The following is a 20,154-nucleotide window of genomic DNA, read 5'->3' as shown; positions in this document are numbered from 1 at the left end:
TTGATTAAGTGGCACAGGTTAAGCAAATAAGATCAAAGTAGCTGTGCCACTCTCAGAGAGGAGAGAGGGAAGAGAGATCAAGGGGTCTCCTAGTGGCTGTAAAGCTAACTCTGGGGAAGTGATTTCTATATTTATAAGCATTCTGATGGGGCCTCCTGAGGAAGCGATGTGAGGAATCATCTAAACCTGGTCTTCAAATAGGGCAGGAGCAGGTCCCCGTTACAGCAATAAGACGAGTGGGTGAGTGCCAGGAACAGAAATATGGAATGACTCCTCTCCTTTCTGATGTTATATGCAGTCTAGAAAAACACTTAAGAATGTTTTCCAGAGGATTTCATAGAGGGAAAATCCTAGCTTAGGTAGGAAACATCTACTTCATAGATTCCTTCCTTTTTTTTTTTTTTTTTCAATAAGTGTATTAAAAGAACTATGGTAGATTTGGCTTTTCTAGTCTGGAACCCTCGGGTTCACATCACCATAGCCATGAATGCCCTAAATTAAATGTGACATTGTATTGTGCTCTTACCCATTTTTCTGGGTACAATTTTATAGTTTTTGATTAGATCCTAATAGTACATGCGTGTGTGTGTGTGTGTGTGTGTGTTCACACTGTGGGAACTGCTGTCTTAGAAATGGCAGGTTAGACTCACTAGGGAGAATAAAAAACCTGAGAACCTGGCCTTGTGCCTATTGGGGCCTATTCCTCATCCCATTCAGGAGGAAGGTCGTAGATGGGAAGAGTGGACCAAGGGGAGGAGGAATAACACTGTCCTCTCTGTTTACCTGTGCCTTTGGACTTTGTGATGGATTCTCCCTTCATTATTTCCTTTTGAGGTCCATATATCTTTCCTCTCCATTGTTTTCTCCTGCACCTGAGCCCTCTCTGCTTCTTTCCCTCCCCTATATCCACTTAGAATCAAGTTATACTCTCAGACTGAGCACTTTGGGCTGTTTCTATGGATGTGTGTGTGTGTGTGTGTGTGTGTGTGTGTGTGTTGTTACAAGTCTAGGAATCCTATTTACCTAGAAAAACATCATAACCTGAAAATCAGGTTGGTAGATTATCTATATCTTTTCATCATTATGGACCCTGTTGAAACATTAATTGGCAATACTTTGCATAACACCGCACAGAGATCAAGTCCAGTTATACAATCTGCTGGTGTGTATTGTTATATTCTTCAGGACAGAGACTGCACTTATTTAATGATTTTCTCAGCATTCAACATAGGTACAGTCAATGATCATGTGGTGTGTGATTACTAATTCTGTGCACATTCAAAATACTCATCTTTCCTCTCGTCCCAGATGATGCTAAGGAATGGTGCTTCTACTGGCTGTCTATACCTTCATATGTATGGTGCCCTTTGAGTGACAATTCATCAGATATTGATAAGACAGGTCCTCCAGAACCTTAGGAAGTCACTAAAGAAAATAAATGTTCTGAGTTGGGAACTGCTGCTCAATTTCAAGACCATAGCTTTCCTATCTCTATCCAGTTCTTCTGCATCTGATGTAATTTTCTCAACATTTGTCAATAAATAAACCCATATGCAGCCACGCCATGATTTTGGAAATTTTGCTACATAATGTAGGCTTGAGAAGGTGCATGCAGTATGGTGCCAGCCCTGAGGAAACTGTCTATAGTGGCTTCAGTTTGATGACTATATCTTGTGCTCCTAGAACCCTCCCCCCAACCTGCTCCTGGATAAGTATCAGAGTCCTCTTTTCATCCTGGGCAGATTTTGTCTTTATTCCAAAGGCTCAGGAACATGTCCTGCTTTTTAAGTTCTTAGAGCTATCACAGATTTCTATATATCTTGTTATTTTTCTGACCCAAGCCTAGCTATTGAGAGAAATACAGTCTCCTTGTTTCTCAAACATTTTTCTGATCATAAAAATAGTAAGAACTTATGTCCTTGTTGGTCTTGGACATTTGATTATCCATCTTTGAGAAGACCTAATTAATTTTCAAGGAGAAGCTTGCAGTCTGGAAATACAGTTTAATCATTCTGAATTCCTTTCCTTAAATAAATTCAGGACTTTATGGGTTTTTGTTTTTGTTTTTTGTTTTTGTTGTTTTTTTTCCCTGTAGAACAGGTATCTCAAATTTACTACCTCTCACAACTACCTTTCTCTGCCTCTTATATATTGGTTTCTCATCCTTGTTTTTAAGCCTCAGCAAACTTTCAGGAGTAGAACATTGGTACAATAATAGTAATATAAACCTCTGTATGACTTTATGTGCTTTAATTTTAGGGAACACCTAGGGTTGGTGATTTCTATCTCAATGAGTACCATGCGCACACAAATGTAACTTCAGAGCATTTTTTTTATGCAAGAGTTATGTTCTTTGTGAATTGTCCTGATTCTGATTTATTTTTGATACTAAGGACATTTTATGAGGAAGTATTCCACTTCTGAATTTTTGGTAATGGAAGACTGCAGGATAAAATGTAATAGGTGCTTTATCTGGGGCTGTGTCCACCAAGAAAGTGGATGTAGTAGAAATGACTGACACCTTTAGGCTGTAGGAACATTGTAATGTGACCAGTCCCATGAGCAACAGTTCATCAGATATTAAGCGTCAACGAAACAGGAGCTAAGAGGTAAGAGGAGACATAGAGAAAGAATATGAACATTCAATTATGTCAAAATATTTTGGAAAAACAAGAGAACCAGTGAATTAAGGAGCTGTGAAAAAAATGTATGAGGATTTTTGGAAGGAACAAAGAAACCAGCCAGGTAGAAGAATCCAAAAGCACATGTCTCCAAAGATGGAATAAATATGAAATGTTGAGAGCAGTGATTCTCAGATATTACAGTGAACCTGAATCACTTAGGGATGGTGATCAAATGCAAATTTTGGTTCAGTGGGTTGGAGGTACAGTCAGTCTAAGGCCACATGTCTAACAAGTCCCTGTGCTTGTTAGTTGTGGCTGGTCTGTGGACCAAGCTTCTGGTAGACAACCTCCAAAAAGGGATATCTGTTCAAGCAAGAAAGCAATCAGAAGTGATGGTGGTGACTGTGTGTGAATGAAATGTGTGAACATTCAATTTCAAAGACAAACAAAGTCAAGCTTTTCTGGAAAAAAAAGTATGTATTTATCATGACTTTGAAAGATAAATGCAAAATCAAAGTTAAATGTGTCTAGAAACTTAGCAAACATAGCAAGAAAGCAACTAAGTAAGATTTTTCGCCACTTGTACTTACTTATCTTTTTGGTGTTGTTATACACTGTTACTGGAGGAAAATATTGAGCATACACACAATAGTAGGACCTGATATTATAAGAAAAATGAATGAAAATGTTTCTTTTAATTTGAGAAAATTTTAACTATTAACCTATTTTTTTTTCTAATTAGAGACAGACTAACATTCCTTATCTAACTATAACCTGCAAACCTCCACTATTCATGTGGAGGAAAAGGAAAATACCTGTGGAGTTACATTTATCACACCGATTAATTACTTCCAAGTATGAAGATTGTGACTGAGGCTTCTGTAATAAAATACCACTAAAATGTCCAGGTTCCTGGTTTAAAGGTTTCTAGAAAGTTGCTCTACATATGTGGACATACTATGTGGCCCAATATTAGTGCTGGCCCCTTTTGCTGACTGGCTCTCCAGGTCTGGAAGCTGCTCATCACTGGATCTCCATCCCCTTCTTTGCTGTCTACATCTCTGTGCTTCTTGGCAATGACACCCTCCTCTGCCTCATCAAGGATGACCACAGCCTCTATGAACCCATGTATTATTTCCTTGCCATGCTGGCAGGCACAGATCCGATGATGACATTGATCACGATGCCAACTGTGATGGGTGTCTCGTGGATGAACCACCAGAAGATGAGCCACAGAGCCTGCTTCCTGCAGGCCTACTTCATTCACTCCCTTTCCATCATGGAATCAGTATCTTACTTGCCATGGCCTATGACCATTTTATTGCCCTCCACAATCCCTTGAAATACACTTCCATTCTCACCAGTACTCATGTTGTAACTTTAGGGATGGGAGCTTTTATGAGGGGTTTCATATCCATCATCCCTGTAATCCTGCAGCTTTTTCTCATTTCCATGTTGCCACTCTCATGTTCTCTCCCATGCTTTCTGTCTTCATCAAGAAGTCATGAAACTGGCCTGTGCTGACATAACTTCCAATAGACTTTATTCTGTAATTTTGATTCTTTTAACAATCTTCCTAGATTCTCTGATCACCCTTTTTTCCTATATCCTAATTCTTAAGACTGTCATGGGCATAGCCTCTGGTTAAGAGAGAACCAAGGCCCTCAATACTTGTATCTCCCACATTGGTTGTGTTCTCATCTTCTATGTCACTGTGGTTGGTCCGTCATTCATCCACAGGTTTGGGAAGAATGTGCCACCAGTGGTCCACATAATAATGAGCTATTTCTACTTCCTCTTCCCTCCTTTAACGAATCCTGTCATCTATAGCATCAAGACCAAGCAAATTTAATATGGTTTTTTCTGTCTTCTATCCAAACATAGATTTAGAAGTTAAACTCTGAGGTGGGTGATTGCCCAGAGCAGATGGTAGGGATCTGACGTTTCTCTGAACAGAGGGCTGTAGAATTCCACTAAGTCTTAAAAGCCTCTATTTCTTTAAAGATACAATGACATTTAGGAAGCTTATCAGCCCTTGAATTTATAGATTTGCCACTTGTTAAGTTTAGGAGTTGATTTGTTACCTTGTCATTCTGTGTTCTTCTCTTTAAGTTCTAAGTAGAGGATAGAAAAAGTTTTAATCTGTCTGGAAAATTAAGTACAGTTCTGATACTGTGGTTTTTGTACATGCAATTAATTTTCATGTTAAAAAGCATCAACAATTTGTGGTAGCCATTTGCATGGCTTACTTTGGACTTCTCTGATCATTTCTTTTGTCATTTTCCTATTAGGGAGTTCATAATTTTGTAATTTATTTGTGGGAACTAATTATAAATGAACCTAGTGAGCCATTTATATTAAATATATATCCCAGTTTCTATTTGTCTTTTATGTATAGAATTTAAAATTTTATATACACAAATAACTTCATTTTTATACACTTTATTGAGATTTCGGGGCCATATGATAAAGACCTCCTTGATTCCAGGTTTTTAAATATGTTTTCTCATTTTTTGCATAGGTTTTTTTTGTATATTCTGTTTTATAATAGGTTAATATTTGGAGAAAATTAAGAAGTTTAAATCAGTCCTCATTGATTCTGTTTTCAGGGTGGTAACAGTAATATTCAGTCATTTGTTTGGCTGATATTTTAAGGCATGAGACAGGAATGATGCTAAACAAAAATGGTTTAACTGCAAGGAAATCAATACAAAACATTGCCTGATCTAGATCTAACCCACTGGGGGGGGGGGTCAAAAGTCAAAGAAACCTAAATTTAAGATTATCTCTGTGACTAGTGAGAACATGTAAAGGAAGAATTATTTTGAGAGTGTGTGTCCCAAAAAGGATCACATCCAGACTGAGGTAAAGGAAAGGTTCCCTGAGGAGTGTGTCTTCAACTGAGACTTGAGGGTGGGTTAGAAATTACCTTGTGAAAATAGACAGGAAATAGTATGTGAGGAGGCTGTCATTGGAATGGATCATGGAAACTTCTGGGAATGTGGCTGACTCAAAGAGAGCAATAGCTCTAGCGAGAGGGCAGACAGGGAAAAGGTCAAATCAGTAGCATCCTGTTGGCAATGGCTAGGATTTGGGTGTCTACTCAGAGAGTTACAAGAAGCTACTGAATATATCTAAGTGAGAGTGTGACATGATTTCAGTGATGTTTGCAACTTATATACTCAGGTATGATGTAGATTTCAGTAAGGCAAGAGGTGCACAAGAAAATAAAAAAGATACTGTGACAATTTCAGAGAGGGAGAGATACCAGCAGTTAAAATTATTAAAGTGAAGATAAATTTAGTGGATAAATATAAGATATATTTAGGATCTAAAATTAGTAGAATTTTAGAAAAACATATGAAAGAAAAGTTTGGGAAGAAACAAATATAAAATCTGTGTCATGAACTCCCAAAATGATTGCTGATTCTGCATAAAATCCATCTTTGAAAAATATTGTGGGAATTTGAGGATGAGTAGGAATCCAAATAATGAAGTTTGACCTATTAAAACAACCAAAGGAAATATTCTATGTTGTAGCACTGAGCTTTTAAGAGAGGACAGTAGGAGACACACACAGAGAGAGAGGGAGACACAGAACCTGAAACAGGCTCCAGGCTCTGAGCTGTCAGCACAGAGCCCCACAAGGGGTTCAAACCCATAAACTGTGAGATCATGACCTGAGCCAAAGTCGGACACTCAACCGACTGAGCCACCCAGGTGCCCAAAAACAATTTTTAATATGTGTATCTTTTTGCCTAATTGCAAATTATCACACTAAAAGGTAGGCCTGTATGAGCATTTGCTGAAAGGTAAGAAGATATAGGACAATAAAAACAAACCGAAGCAGTTGACACATAGAAGAAGCTCATAGAACACATGGGTCTTTGCATTCTCACCCAGGGAGAAAAAAAAAGATAGATCAGCATTTCTACCCAGTGATGTTCACTGGAGTGTGCCCAAGAAGAAAAATGCAAGCCATTTCCAAATCAGTAGCCCAGACAAAATAATCAAGATGAGGTAATACATAAGTTATGATAGGAAACAGTGGGTTAGAGATGGACAATCAGATGCAGATACAAACATGAAAATCAAGAGTTGATACCTCTGGGAGCAAACAGCAAGGATACATTAGAAAATGAAAAGTTTGTTTGTTTGGTTTTGTTTTTACAAGGGTTTAAATAAGTTACCATAGGACTGGGGCATAGTTTCTCATATTTCTGGCCACAGATTTCTTTAGGGGACCACTGGAACTGAAAATGTTGACACTTACATGCACCTGGAGATTAGCTCCTCGAGTTAGATTTTAAGAACAAGTGCAAAAAATCATTTTTTTCTAACTTTATTTTTTAATTTTTTATCATTTCTTTATTTTTTTCCTTTTTTTAAGTTTATTTTGAGAGAGGCAGAGCACGAGCAAGGGAGGAGCAGAGAGAAAGAGAGAGAGAGAGAGGTTGAATCCCAAGCAGTCAGCATAGGGCTTGATGTGGGGCTCGATCCCACAAACCATGAGACCGTGAGGCCTGAGCCGAAATCAAGTGTTGGAAGCTCAACTGAATGGGCCACACAGGTGCCCTATTATTTTTTTCATCATGATAAGTGTACTCTTTAATCCCCATCCCCTATTACCCTCATCTTCCCACCCACCTCCCCTCTGGTAACCATCACTTTGTTCCTTATAGTTAAGAGCCCGTTTCTTCATTTTTCTCTTTTTTTCCCTTTGCTCATTTGTTTAGTTTCTTAAATTCCATATAAGAATGAGATGGTAGGGTATTTGTCTTTATCCTACTGGCTTATTGCACTTAGCTTTATACTTTCTAGATCCATCCGTGTTGTTGCAAATGGAAAGATTTTATTCTTTTTTAATGGCTGAATAATATTCCACTGTGTATATATAAACCAGTTTGAGCATCTGATTTTGGCTCAAGTCATAGTCTCATGGTTCCTGAGTTCAAGCCTTGCATCAGGCTGTCTGCTGTCAGTGCAGAACCTGCTTCAGATTCTCTGTCTCTTCAGATGCCCCTGTCTCTGCCCCTCTCCCTGTTCACTTTCTCTCTCTCTCTCTCTCTTTCAAAAATAAATAAATGTTAAAAAAAACTTTTTAAAAAAGGCTAAAAGTTTAACCATTATCATTCTTTTTGATACCGATACTTATGCCATTTTATCTTTAAGAATAAAGAAAACGGGGCATCTGGGTGGCTCAGTCAGTTAAGCATTCAACTTCAGCTCGGGTCATGATCTCACAGTTCAAGAGTTTGAGCCCCATGTCAGGCTCTGTGCTGACAGCTCGGAGCCTGGAGCCTGCTTCGGATTCTGTCTCTCTTCCCCTCTCCTGCTCAACCTCTATCTCTCTGTCTCTGTCTCTCTCTCAAAAATAAACAAACAAAAAGAATAGAGAAAACTTATTTAAAAAATGGTATGCTATGGTAGATAGCGTGGCCTTTGATAAAACAGCAGCTTTACTCCTGTCTCCTTCTTTGACAATGTTTGTGACCTTGAGCTGATCACTGAATCTCTGAGCCATGGTTACGTCATTTAGCCATTAGGAATAACAAAATGCACCTCCTAAGAGTTTTTCTCCAAGGATTTCAGAGAGTATATCATGCTACTGGCATGCATATGTATATGTATTTTAATTTTATCATATATAATAAATATAAGACAGTTTTATTACTATTAACATTATTGACATTAACAAAAATGAATAACAATATTTGGACAATTATTACTCAAAATTTAGGAAGAAGAATAATCAGAAAGTGGGAGATTATCAAATATGATTCTGTTATGTGATACAGTATGTAGCTAATAAGGAGATTATTACAAAGAATGTGAAATACCTTTGAAAATGATGACACTCCTTCCAGCTTTCTCCTTGGATTATTACCAATATAGCATTCCCCTGAAAAAGTTGAGACCTCCAGAACATTATCTTTTCTTTTCCCATACCTTCTATTTTCATTGACTTCGTACCATAGCTTGAGTCTATGATCTGGCTCTTCAGAGACTCTCTTGTCAATATTGTATATTCTTTTGCCTCATTTTCAATCCAGGCAAGGCTCTTCACCCTTCTGGAAAGGGAAAAAAAATAAAACTACCTTTTATCAGGGTCTTAATATATGCCATGATTTGTGCTAAACATCAATGTAAGGTAACTCATTTAATATCATTCTTAGGTGTATTTATTAAATTTTCACAACAATTCTTTTCACAGACCTATCATCCTCATTCTACAGTGAGGAAGCTAAGGTCCTGAGTAGAGACATGTATAACTGCCTAGGAGACATCTCTGCCTCACTGCTTACAGACACAGAATACCCTAAACTGGATGGGTTCCTTTTATCCCTTTTCCAAATCTAGTGTGTAAAACATTGTTTAGCACAAAAGAATCAATCAAAAAACAACTGTTGATTAATGAACAGAATCATTCTATTTCTGTGATCCCTGTTAGTAAATGAAATCACCCTTTATCAGCTAAAATCAGAAATGCAGAGGTCATTATTCACTATTCTTTCTCTTTAATCTACCACATACAGTATACCACATACAACCGATCACTAAGTTCTAGTCTTTTTTTTTTAATGTTTATTTATTTTTGAGAGAGAGAGAGAGAGAGAGAGAGAGAGAGAGAGAGCATGAGCAGGGGAGGGGCAGAGGGAGAGGGAGAGGGAGGCACAGATTGTGAAGCAGGCTCCAGGCTCTGAACTGTCAGCACCAAGCCTGATGTGGGGCTCAAACCCATGAACCGCAAGATCATGACCAGAGCCGAAGTTGGACCATCAACTGACTGAGTCATCCAGGTGCCCCTCTATTCCTTCTAAGTCACAGAATCTCTCTTTCATCCACTTTTATCCAACTCTACTGATAACACCCCATAACATCCACACCAACACATTTATCACATGGATTACTGTAGCTTGATTCTCCTTACTTGTTCTACCTCTTTTCTAATGTGCTCCTCATACCTTTAACCAGATTACCTGATTATAAGTGTGGCCCTATCACTTATTTCATACTCATGTCATTTGGGTAAAGTCGAAACGCCTTACATGAATTGTAAGACCTTATGTGATCAGAACCTGCTACCACAGATTCATTCTGTGTTAAGCTTTCTTTCATGAATTGTTCCAGAGGTGCTATAATTCTTAGTATAAATTTAATATAATTTTTTTGCTTAAATTCATCATATTTTTTCTTAGCCCATGACTAGTGCTCATGTTTTTCTTTGGTTGGTTTGGTTTTTGTTTTTTTCTCTGCATGGAATTAGTGTCCTATCTTATAAAAAGTACTATATTCCTTACTCTTTTATTATTCAATTCTCAGCTTAAATACCACTTCTAAGAACTTTCCCCAGATCCTTAAGATAGCCTTCTGTGTGCTCTCCCTAGCACAGTTACATTGATACGGTAATGATAGTGTTTTGTAAATTTGTGGCACATATTTTCTTTCTTGTCCCCGCTAGATTTTTAGGTTCTGTTAATGAAAAGAACGTGTTTGTCACCTTGGCCCCATCACAAAATGAGCAATGGTAAGTGAAGTAATTTTAAAATACACTATAAAACATCTTTCATTCACCTTGCTGTTCCCAAATCTGTTGAGGTTCCTGTGAATTAGAACTGATTTCTCCAAAGAAACAAAAAAAAAAAAGAGAAAAATGCAATTGGAATTCACAAATTCTAGGAGTAACAAAGGCACTTATGACTCCTTTGACCTTTGAGATAGACAATAGGAGGACATGCATAAATGCTGGTGTTGGGGATGTTGGGGTCATATAACCAAGCCCTGGCATCCCCACAAGGGCGGTATTTAAGTTTCCAGTTTTCCTAACACATCCTTAGGGAAATTCATGAAAAGCCTGGCTGGGGACAAGTAGAATGGCCCAGCTACTATCAAAAAAAAAAAGAAGAAAGGAACAAGGGAAAATCAAAGAATCTCCCAAGGGGCTGAAAAGGTGAAACTCTGGGGAGGTGATTTCTACAAACAGAAAGTCTTTAACCTGGACTCTTCAAAGGTTTTTTGAGAAGGTAGGTCTGGAATAAGTCCTCAAATAAGACAGAAAGAAGTAACCATTCCAGCAATTAGAGTGTGTAGTGCGTGAGTGCCAGGAACAGAAATATGGAATGAATTCTTGCCCTTCTGATGTTAAATGCGGTCCAGAGAAGACAGAAAGAATTTGCAGGGGCCTGCATCAAGGACATATCCCACCTGGGGTGAGCAACAGAATAGCAGAGACTCCCTTTGGACAAATGTATCACAGCAGGTTTGAAGTTTTTAATGGGGGACCCATGGATGGGCTGCAGGAAACTGAATGTATTTAGAGAAAGTGTGACATTGTCTGCTCTTGGCCATTTTTTTCCAACAAGGGCTTCTGACTTTTGTAAGAATTCCATAGAATGCTGAATTTCAATTTCAAAACAGAACAAAGTTTTCTAATAACAAAAAAAGACTCTATCATAATTGCAAATATAAAATTAAATCAAGTTTAAATATATCAAGTATATCAATGTATTTACAATCAAACCAAGAGGCAGTGTAACTAAGCAATGTGATTATCCGTGTGTATACATTTGCCTTCTGCTTCTTCTTCCTTTTTTTTAACCTTTATTGCTTCAAACATTTTCTAGCATATACATATGGTGTGGCCTAATGTTGTAAACATTTTTTAATTGAGAAAATGTTAAGCGTTAACCTACTATTATATATAAGTTAAGAAAAAAGTAGATTCTTCTCCTTTAGTATAGCCTAGAAATCTCTAGTGCTCTGCTAAGAGAAAATCATTGTAAAAACATATATATACAAATTAATTATCCTAAGTGTAAAGATTGTGATTGAGGCTGCTGTAATATATTCCCATAAGGAGGTAGTGAAAACTAAAAAATCTTGAATTCTGTGTTCATAGCTTCCATAAATTTTCTCTCTAACTGTGGACATACTATGTGGCCCAATATTAGTGCTGCCCACTTTTTGCTGACTGGCTTCCCAGGTCTGGAAGCTGCTCATCACTGGATCTCCATCCCCTTCTTTGCTGTCTACATCTCTGTGCTTCTTGGCAATGGTACTCTCCTCTACCTCATCAAGGATGACCACAGTCTCCATGAACCCATGTATTATTTCCTTGCCATGCTGGCAGGCACAGATCTGATGGTGACATTGACCACGATGCCAACTGTGATGGGTGTCTTGTGGATGAATCACCGGCAGATAAGCCATGGAGCCTGCTTCTTGCAGGCCTACTTCATTCACTCCCTTTCCATTGTGGAATCTGGTGTCTTGCTTGCCATGGCCTATGACCGATTCATCGCCATCCGCACCCCTCTGAGGTATAACTCCATTCTTACCAATTCCCGGGTGATGAAGGTAGGCCTGGGGGTACTAATGAGGGGCTTTTTATCCCTTGTGCCCCCAATCGTGCCACTCTATTGGTTCCCATATTGCCGTTCCCATGTTCTTTCCCATGCCTTTTGCCTCCACCAAGATGTCATGAAACTTGCTTGTGCTGATATTACATTTAATCGTGTATATCCAGTTATTCTGGTTGCTTTGACTTTCTTCCTAGATGCTCTGATTATTCTCTTCTCTTATATTTTAATCTTGAAGACAGTTATGGGCATCGCCTCTGGAGAAGAGCGAGCTAAGGCCCTTAACACCTGTGTCTCCCATATTAGCTGTGTTCTGGTCTTTTATATTACTGTGATTGGCCTGACCTTCATCCACAGGTTTGGGAAACATGCACCACGTGTGATCCACATTACCATGAGCTATGTCTACTTTCTCTTTCCTCCATTCATGAACCCCATTATATATAGCATCAAGACCAAGCAAATTCAGAGAAACATCATTTGCCTATTTTCTATGCATAGGAGAGCTTGAGGTTTTATTTCAGAATCTTGGGAACTCCAGGACTCCTGGACCTTTTCATAATTGGAAGGGACCTGAATTTTATACCTAATCTTCTTTTATCAGTGTTAGATGAAATTTTAATTATTACATAAAGCAACAAACTTAGTTGAGCAGGAATGCAATGAATATATATATAAAGAGAGTAATAAAAGTATATACGTATATGTATATACGTATACCTATATATATCTATATATCTATATATTTATATATCTGTATATCTACATCTGTATCTATATATCTAATCTATATACCTATATCTGTACAGGTATAGATATGGAGAAAGAATATAAGGTAGTATAATTTGTAAGTGAAAATTTAGACAAATACTCTAATAAGCAGAGAATATAGGGTAACTCCAATTCTATACCAATAACAAGTACAAGTTGTATTTCAGGCAAGGTCAAATTAAATGTCCAGCCTGGATCAACCATAGCCTATACAAGGAAGGTCTTCATTTGGAGCTCCATTTTGTGGCCTGACACAAAATTGAACTAGACATATGGATTGAGGACCATAGAACTCTACTATACCTCATAATTACTATATTGCAGAGCATGATTTGCTTTTCCAGTGATAATGTGTCATTTATGAAGCTTTGCCCTAGACTCTCCCTGAGTTCATGAATTTACCATTAAATAATTTCATGAAATGATCTGTTTTCTTTTTATCTAGTGTTTTCTTTAAATGCTGGATAAGTGAAAACACTTTTGATCAGTCTGATAATCTTAATATAGTCTGGTATTATAGATTTTGTTTTCAATTAGTTTTTTTATTGTTATAAAACACAAAAATTTTTGGTTTGCTGCAGCCATTTGCGAGTCTCATTTTAGACTTGTCAGATCCAAATTTTTTTTTTGGCTAATTTTCACTTTTTCTCATTGATTTGTAGGAGTTCATTGTGTATTATCCCCCAATGTTTTATTTATATTATAAATATTTTTCCAGTTTTGTTTGTCTTTCAGGTACATAATTTAAAAGCTTATGTGTAAATAATTCTATAACTTACTTTATCTCTTGAAATATAAGGGCCATACTTCCAGAAGTCTTCCTGTTTCCAGGTTTACTTATATCTGTTCTTATACTTTTACATAATTTATTTTCACAGATCTTATATGAAAGATCTGTGTTTGGAGGAGGGTACAGAATTTAAATCAGTCCTCATTTGTCTGTTTTCACGGGAGTAACGGTAATATTGAATTACTTATTTGGCTGGTTTTTTAAAGGCATGACTATGGGACAGGAACTTTGCTAAGCAAAACTGATGTAATAGCAACAAAATAGACATCTAAAACACTTTCACTTCTAGAATTTTTAAACAATTGGAGAGTCAAAATTCAAATAAACCCAAATTGGAAATAAATTTTGTGACTAATAAGAAAGCGCTTTGAAACTGTGGGTCTCAAAAGAGACCACATTCAGGCTTGAGGTCAAAGTAAGTTTCCCTGGGAAAGTAGCCATCAGTTGAGATCTCAAAAAAAAAAAAAAGTTAGAAAATGACTAGTGAAAACAGGAGTGAGAATATTCTAAGAAGATGATAGTATGTGTGGAGACTTCTGGTGGGATAGATTATGGAATAAACCAGATTGATAGCATGGCTATTTGAAGAGGGTGATTACTTTGAAGGAAAGTTGAAGATAGAAGAGGAGGCCAGATCTCAAAGCACCTGTTGCCCATAGTGAGGGTTTGAGTAGCTACTCAAAGAGATGTGGAAATCTACTTAAGGAAGTAGCATGATTTCATTGAGGTTTTAAAGTCATCATTGCAGCATTATGTATGAAATGGATTTGAAGTAGCAGGAGACAAACAGAAGAACCAACAGGAGGATATTGGAGGAGTTTGAGGAAGAGATAATAGTTCATTTTAAGAAAGTGGAGATGTAAGGTAATGGAATGATATGAGACATATTTGTAATCTACATTTAATAAGATTAATAGGTTTTTTAGAAAAGCAGAAAGAAGGAAGGCTTGGGAGCAAGCAAAGATAACCTTAAGTTCTGTCTTATGCTATCTGAAGAATGGCAGTACCAATGGGAAAGCAAGTTTTGGTTCTGTTACAGTTTATAAATAAGAATAGTAATATGTTTTTTAAAAATCTGGGATTTGGGGAATGAACCCAAATGATGAGGTTGTGATTCAATAAAATGACCAAAGGAAATACGCCAGGCTGTAGGACTGGACTTTTTAAAACAAAACATTAATTAAATAGTCATTCACTGATGTCACATTTAGTACACTGTTCATTTTGCCCAATCATTAAGAGTCATGGTGAAAGCCAGGCATGTGTGAGAATATGCGAGAAACAGACTGAAGCTAATGATGCCAAATGAAGACCTGGTTCCTATCCAGGGAGAAAACAGGACAGACCAGAACTTTCATGGGGATTTTTACTGGAGTGGAGCCAATTCTAACAAAGCAGTGAAAACATACTTCCAGATATGAGATGTACATAAATTATGAGGTGATACAATGGGTTAGAGACAGAATGTCTGATACGACTTTAAATGTGAAGATGGCGTGGAGAACTGAAACCTGGATTACTCTCTGAGCAAATAATTATATATTAGAAAATGAAGTTCTTCCATAATGGGTTATGTAAATTACTGCACAGTTACACCATAGCTTCACAGATTCCCAGCCACCAGTCTCTGAGAAGAAACATGTACAGTTTTAAAAAGGCTACACTTAATTCTTTCTCTCAAATGAACTTGTTGACTGAATCACCCTTTTCAATGTATAAAAGCAAAGTTAACTGTGAAAGGTCCTCACCAGGTGGAACCAAGCACTTCTGAACTGGGCCAAACCAAAGTATTCCAAGGACTCAGCCTGAATACCTGTAACTTGCTACGGTACGAGATAGCCTTGACAACCAATTATGTTCAGCCAAGATTAGTTTTCTGCCACCATCAACAATCAGATTTCTTTCTAAACAACATTTACAAGCATTCCCTTTTGTCTTTAAAAATCCTTGACTTTTGTTCCCCTGGAGGGACACTGGGTTGCTGCCCAGATCTTTGTTCCCTGAACTGCAATTCTGAGACCCCAAACAAATGCTTGTTTTATGTTAGCTCCGCCTCTTTTTGGTGAACTCAAGTCATCTCTAGGATGGGAGACTTTCTACAGCTGTGAACTTGCGTACTTGTGTGTGTGCACATGCGTATAAAACAATGATAAATCTTTTAGTGTTTTATATTATTATTTCTGACCTCAAAACTTGCCTGTTGTAATTGTCTCAATAAATTTAATGAAGTAAAATAAGTGTACTGAATTATTTTTTTGTGGTTTATATATGGCTTACATGTATTATGATACATCTATCTTATGAAAATTCGCCATTTTACCATTTTTAAGTATACAGTTCTGTGAAATTAATTACATTCACAATGTTGCGCAGCCAACACCACTATTTCCAAAATTTTTCATTATCCCAACAGAAACTCCTCATCCATTCATTGATAACTCCCCATTCTACCATCCTTCTAGCCCCGATAATGTCTAATCTACTTTATGTCTCTATGAATATACCTATCACATAGAGTTCAATGCTATATAATATTTGCCCTTCTGTGTCTGGCTTCTTTCTCTTAGCACAATGTTTTCAAGGTTTGCCCATGTCATGGCAGGTACCAGAAATTCATTTATTTTATGGCCGAATGATATTCTGTTCTACATATATTAATATAGTACATTATGTTTATTCACCTGCTGAGGGACGCTGGATTATTCCTGTATTAAAAAAAAAAATTCTGGCAGACCTACAGCGTTGTGTATTCCACCCCAACAGCCTCCTTCCTAAACACCCCACCAGGGCAGTCCAGGGGCAGCCCAGTCCCCCGTTGGACACACTGAGCAGCTCACTACCTGGGAAGCCCATAGACCCCTCCACCACCCCCTGGCTCAGAAACCCCTGTGGGCTCCACCATCTCCCTGATGGTGGGCCACAGGGAAGGCCAAGGGGAGAAGTGATCGAGGTTGGAGGAGGATGGGAAGGGTAAGGGGCATGGGTACTCGACCCCGCGAGCAGTGTGAGTCCAACCAGGTAGTGGACAAGATGGAGGCAAGGAGGGAGGAGAGGGCAGGGGCGCCTGCAGGGAGCGGGCAGAGAGGACCGGGTGCAGAGACGGGAGGATGTGCCCCAGGACCCCGGGCAGTTAAGATCAGCTCTATAGCCGAGAACACCTGGGGCAGGAAAGGGGTGGATCCTTTCTATCTTTCGGCTACTACAAATACAGCTGCAATGGATATTGGACTGTAAGAATCAGTTTGAATATTTGCTTGTACTGATTTTGGATTTATAGCTAGGAATGGAATTGCTAAGGCCATATTATCACTTTAGATTTAATTTTTTGAGGAACTGTCAAACTGTTGTCCTCAGCACTGGCACCATTTTACATTCCCAGCAGCGATGCACAAGGGCTCCGATTTCTCACATCCTCACCAATACTTGTTGTTTTCTGTTATTTTGATTATAGCTGTCTTAGAGGTATGATATGGTATCTCATTGTAGTTTTGATTTGCTTTTTTCCTAATGACTAATCATATTTAACATCTTTTCATAAGTGTATTGACCACCTATGTATCTTTTTTGGAGAACTGTCTACTGAAGTATTTTTAAATCAGAGTTTCCAAATGTTCTTTCAAATACTTCTCTAGTCTGAGTCTAGAGACTCCTTGAACCCCTACTTTGCATTTCATGTTTTCCTGAAGAAGACATAAATCCCTCACAGATTATTTCATAAAATCATTAGTAAATTACTCATGCTTTCCCTTACTTATGCCCTAAACTTACCTAAATGTACATCTCCACCTCCTCTCACTTTGAATATTATACTGTCCAAACTCATCCCTCGACTGAGAAAACTAGACAAGCTTCCTGGAAGAAAGATGTTTGCATTTCAGATTATTTAAATTTTTTTTTCAACGTTTATTTTATTTTTGGGACAGAGAGAGACAGAGCATGAACGGGGGAGGGGCAGAGAGAGAAGGAGACACAGAATCGGAAACAGGCTCCAGGCTCTGAGCCATCAACCCAGAGCCTGACGCGGGGCTCGAACTCACGGACCGCGAGATCGTGACCTGGCTGAAGTCGGACGCTTAACCGACTGCGCCACCCAGGCGCCCCGAGATTATTTAAATAAACTTTTCACTTGACTCAGAATGGTGTGGCAAGGCAACATAGAAAAAAGAAAATACAACTATTCCAGAACTAGAAATATAATACCTCCACATTTTATAGGCTCATCGTCAGGAAGAAAGGTTACAACTGGTGATTTCTATGCAACCAATATTGGCTCTGGCCTACTCTGGGTAAAACTCTATCTTGAGAAGATAGGAAAATGTGGAGAGGAGTAGAATCCAATCCTTGAAACATGTAAGAAATAGTTTGGGGAAGAAGTTTTCTGTATGGCTATGTAAGAAAACTGTTTTCTTATTTAATTATGAAACTGAATTATTCCTCCGCAGTTTCCATGAGTCGTGTGCCCCTGAGTGCCCTGCTCGAGCCATTTATGTATGTCGAATATAAACCAAACTCCTAAATCTCGTTTAGCGTTTATAAGTGTCTTACTAGAAAACCCCACTCCAGATTGTTCCCATCTTGACTTGATGACCTTGGTGCAGAGGTTTTTATGGCTGAGCAAAGGCTGGCTTTGCAAGTCATGTTTGAAGCACAGAAACTGTGGGAAATCTATGCCTCCTGTGAGCCAGTTACTGTGATATTGTACCCCACTCTGATAGTTAAATTTTAGGAATGGGCTACCTCTTTTAGAATGTTACATTTGATCAAAGGAACCCCAGTAAAACTGGCCAAGGCCCTTCAAGTTAAAACACTATTAGTTCCCTCATGCTATGTGAGAAAGATCTCAACCACCTGGCATGGACTTTCAACTTAAAATTTATTCAATCACCTATAACTTACGTCCGAGAAAAATGGAAGACTCAAGCTATAGTGGACCAGCATCATTAGTATGCTTGTTGGGCACACAGTGGCTTGTGTTTATCTGACAGTATTTGCTGCTGAAGAGGTTAAAGAAGGCTTCTCACTGTTGGACAAAACAGGGGAAAGATGGAGGAAGAGGATTGTAGGAAGGTGTATTTCTTTGGTGAAGCTGTCCCCAAACTTTGTGTTTCAGGTACTTAGTTTCAGGTGCTACGATTAGTGCTGAAGAAGAACTTTTTCAAAATGATTCTTTGAGATTACAATTCCTTAGCATTGTGTTTAGTTGACACAAATTCTTATTCAGCTTGGGTACAAATAAGATGATGGAGATAGGTTTCCCGGACATCATCCCAACAGCAGGAGCAGTGTTTATTTGTTCTACCTTCCATAATCTAGTCAGATCAGACGTACTGTAACCCCATCTTTCACCATTGTCTCCAGAGGAAAATCACCTTTACAAATCCTCCACACACTAGATCCTCAGCTCACTGATATGTCTCTTTTCAGCCCTGGCCCTGAACCATTAGGCTCAGTTACCTAGCCCATATGTGAGGCTCTACTCGTGATTTCAATTATGGCTTTATGACTATACCTATATGGTGACAGTGACAGAGATTATAGAAAGAGAAAGAAAGTAAGTTTAATGTGTGGCATAATATCAGCTGGGTAGAGTGCTTTATTGAAACTAAAACTCTCTTTCATGGGTATTGGTCCGGTCACTTAATTGTGTAGATTATATGAATAGGTAGGCTTACAGACTTAGAGTATTTACACATAACATTTTTCAAAGCAGACTTTCAGTCAGGATGGAAATACAAGTTCTAGAACAGGTGGTTGAAAATTCTTACCTTAAGCCTCACTGATCAAAGAACTCAGAAGGAAAAAGACACAGACTTCTTGATCCTGTCATGTTATGCATTTTTTTCTGCAGTTTGGTTGATATAAAAATTGAAGATACATAAATGATAACCAATAAAGGAAAGGAGATATCATGATTTGACATGCTGGAGTAAGGGACTGAATCTAAAACTCTTTATCTTATTTCAAATAAGAGTAAAAACTCTATAATTTGGCCATAAAACTTAATGCTTGATAACATGATTTTGCATTCATTCACTAGACTAATACTTAACTGAGCACCAACCGTGCTCATCTCTCTGGTATGCACTGAAAATGCAAATCCTTTAAAAATCTTTCAGAGATTTTATGGGGCACCTGGATGGTTTAGTCCATTAAATGTCTGACACTTGGTTTACACTCAGATCGTGATCTCATGGTTTGTGAGTTTGAGCCCCACATTAGGCTCTGCACTGGCAATGCAGAACCTGCTTGGGATTCTGTCTTTCTCCCTGTATCTCTGCCCCTTCCGCATTCTTTCTCTCTCTCAAAAATAAATAAATAAATAAATAACTTAAAAATATCTTTCAGAGATTTTAGTTTATTATGGGTGCAATATGGATTGATTTGATAATAAAGTTATTAAAAAGTCACAACCCTTTAACTATAATTCTGAAACCAAAAGGTTCTAGAAAATTAATTATGAAATGTATTTATTGGCAAAATCTGATATGACCTAAAATCACAATGTGGTCAAATCTGACCTGAACACATGAGAGGTTATTTAGTCTTTCTTTACTCTCTTAATATAAGCAGGTGGTAGTTTATAGAGTGTTACAAAGTACAACCTGGTGGG

At 38.0% G+C, this 20,154-nt stretch overlaps 1 protein-coding gene and 1 pseudogene across 1 annotated transcript; both read left to right on the top strand.

The window, feature by feature from the left end:
* The first annotated feature begins 3,583 nt into the window (after nucleotides 1–3,583).
* On the top strand, nucleotides 3,584–4,476 carry LOC122482573 (annotated as a pseudogene).
* Nucleotides 4,477–11,558: 7,082 nt separating this feature from the next.
* On the top strand, nucleotides 11,559–12,494 carry LOC122482572 (olfactory receptor 51B2). Its single transcript, XM_043578879.1, has one exon. The coding sequence runs from the start codon at nucleotides 11,559–11,561 to the stop codon at nucleotides 12,492–12,494; it is 936 nt and encodes a 311-aa protein (XP_043434814.1).
* Nucleotides 12,495–20,154: the final 7,660 nt, after the last annotated feature.

Source organism: Prionailurus bengalensis, chromosome D1, assembly GCF_016509475.1.
Source record: "Prionailurus bengalensis isolate Pbe53 chromosome D1, Fcat_Pben_1.1_paternal_pri, whole genome shotgun sequence".
Lineage (NCBI taxonomy): Eukaryota > Metazoa > Chordata > Mammalia > Carnivora > Felidae > Prionailurus > Prionailurus bengalensis.
The sequence above is the reverse complement of the archived record's forward strand: the minus strand, read 5'-3'. Positions and strand labels throughout refer to the sequence as shown.

What these genes read in the sequence shown, in the direction of transcription:
- LOC122482572 (XM_043578879.1), top strand. Translation starts at nt 11,559, where the DNA reads ATGTGGCCCAATATTAGTGCTGCCCACTTTTTGCTGACTGGCTTCCCA.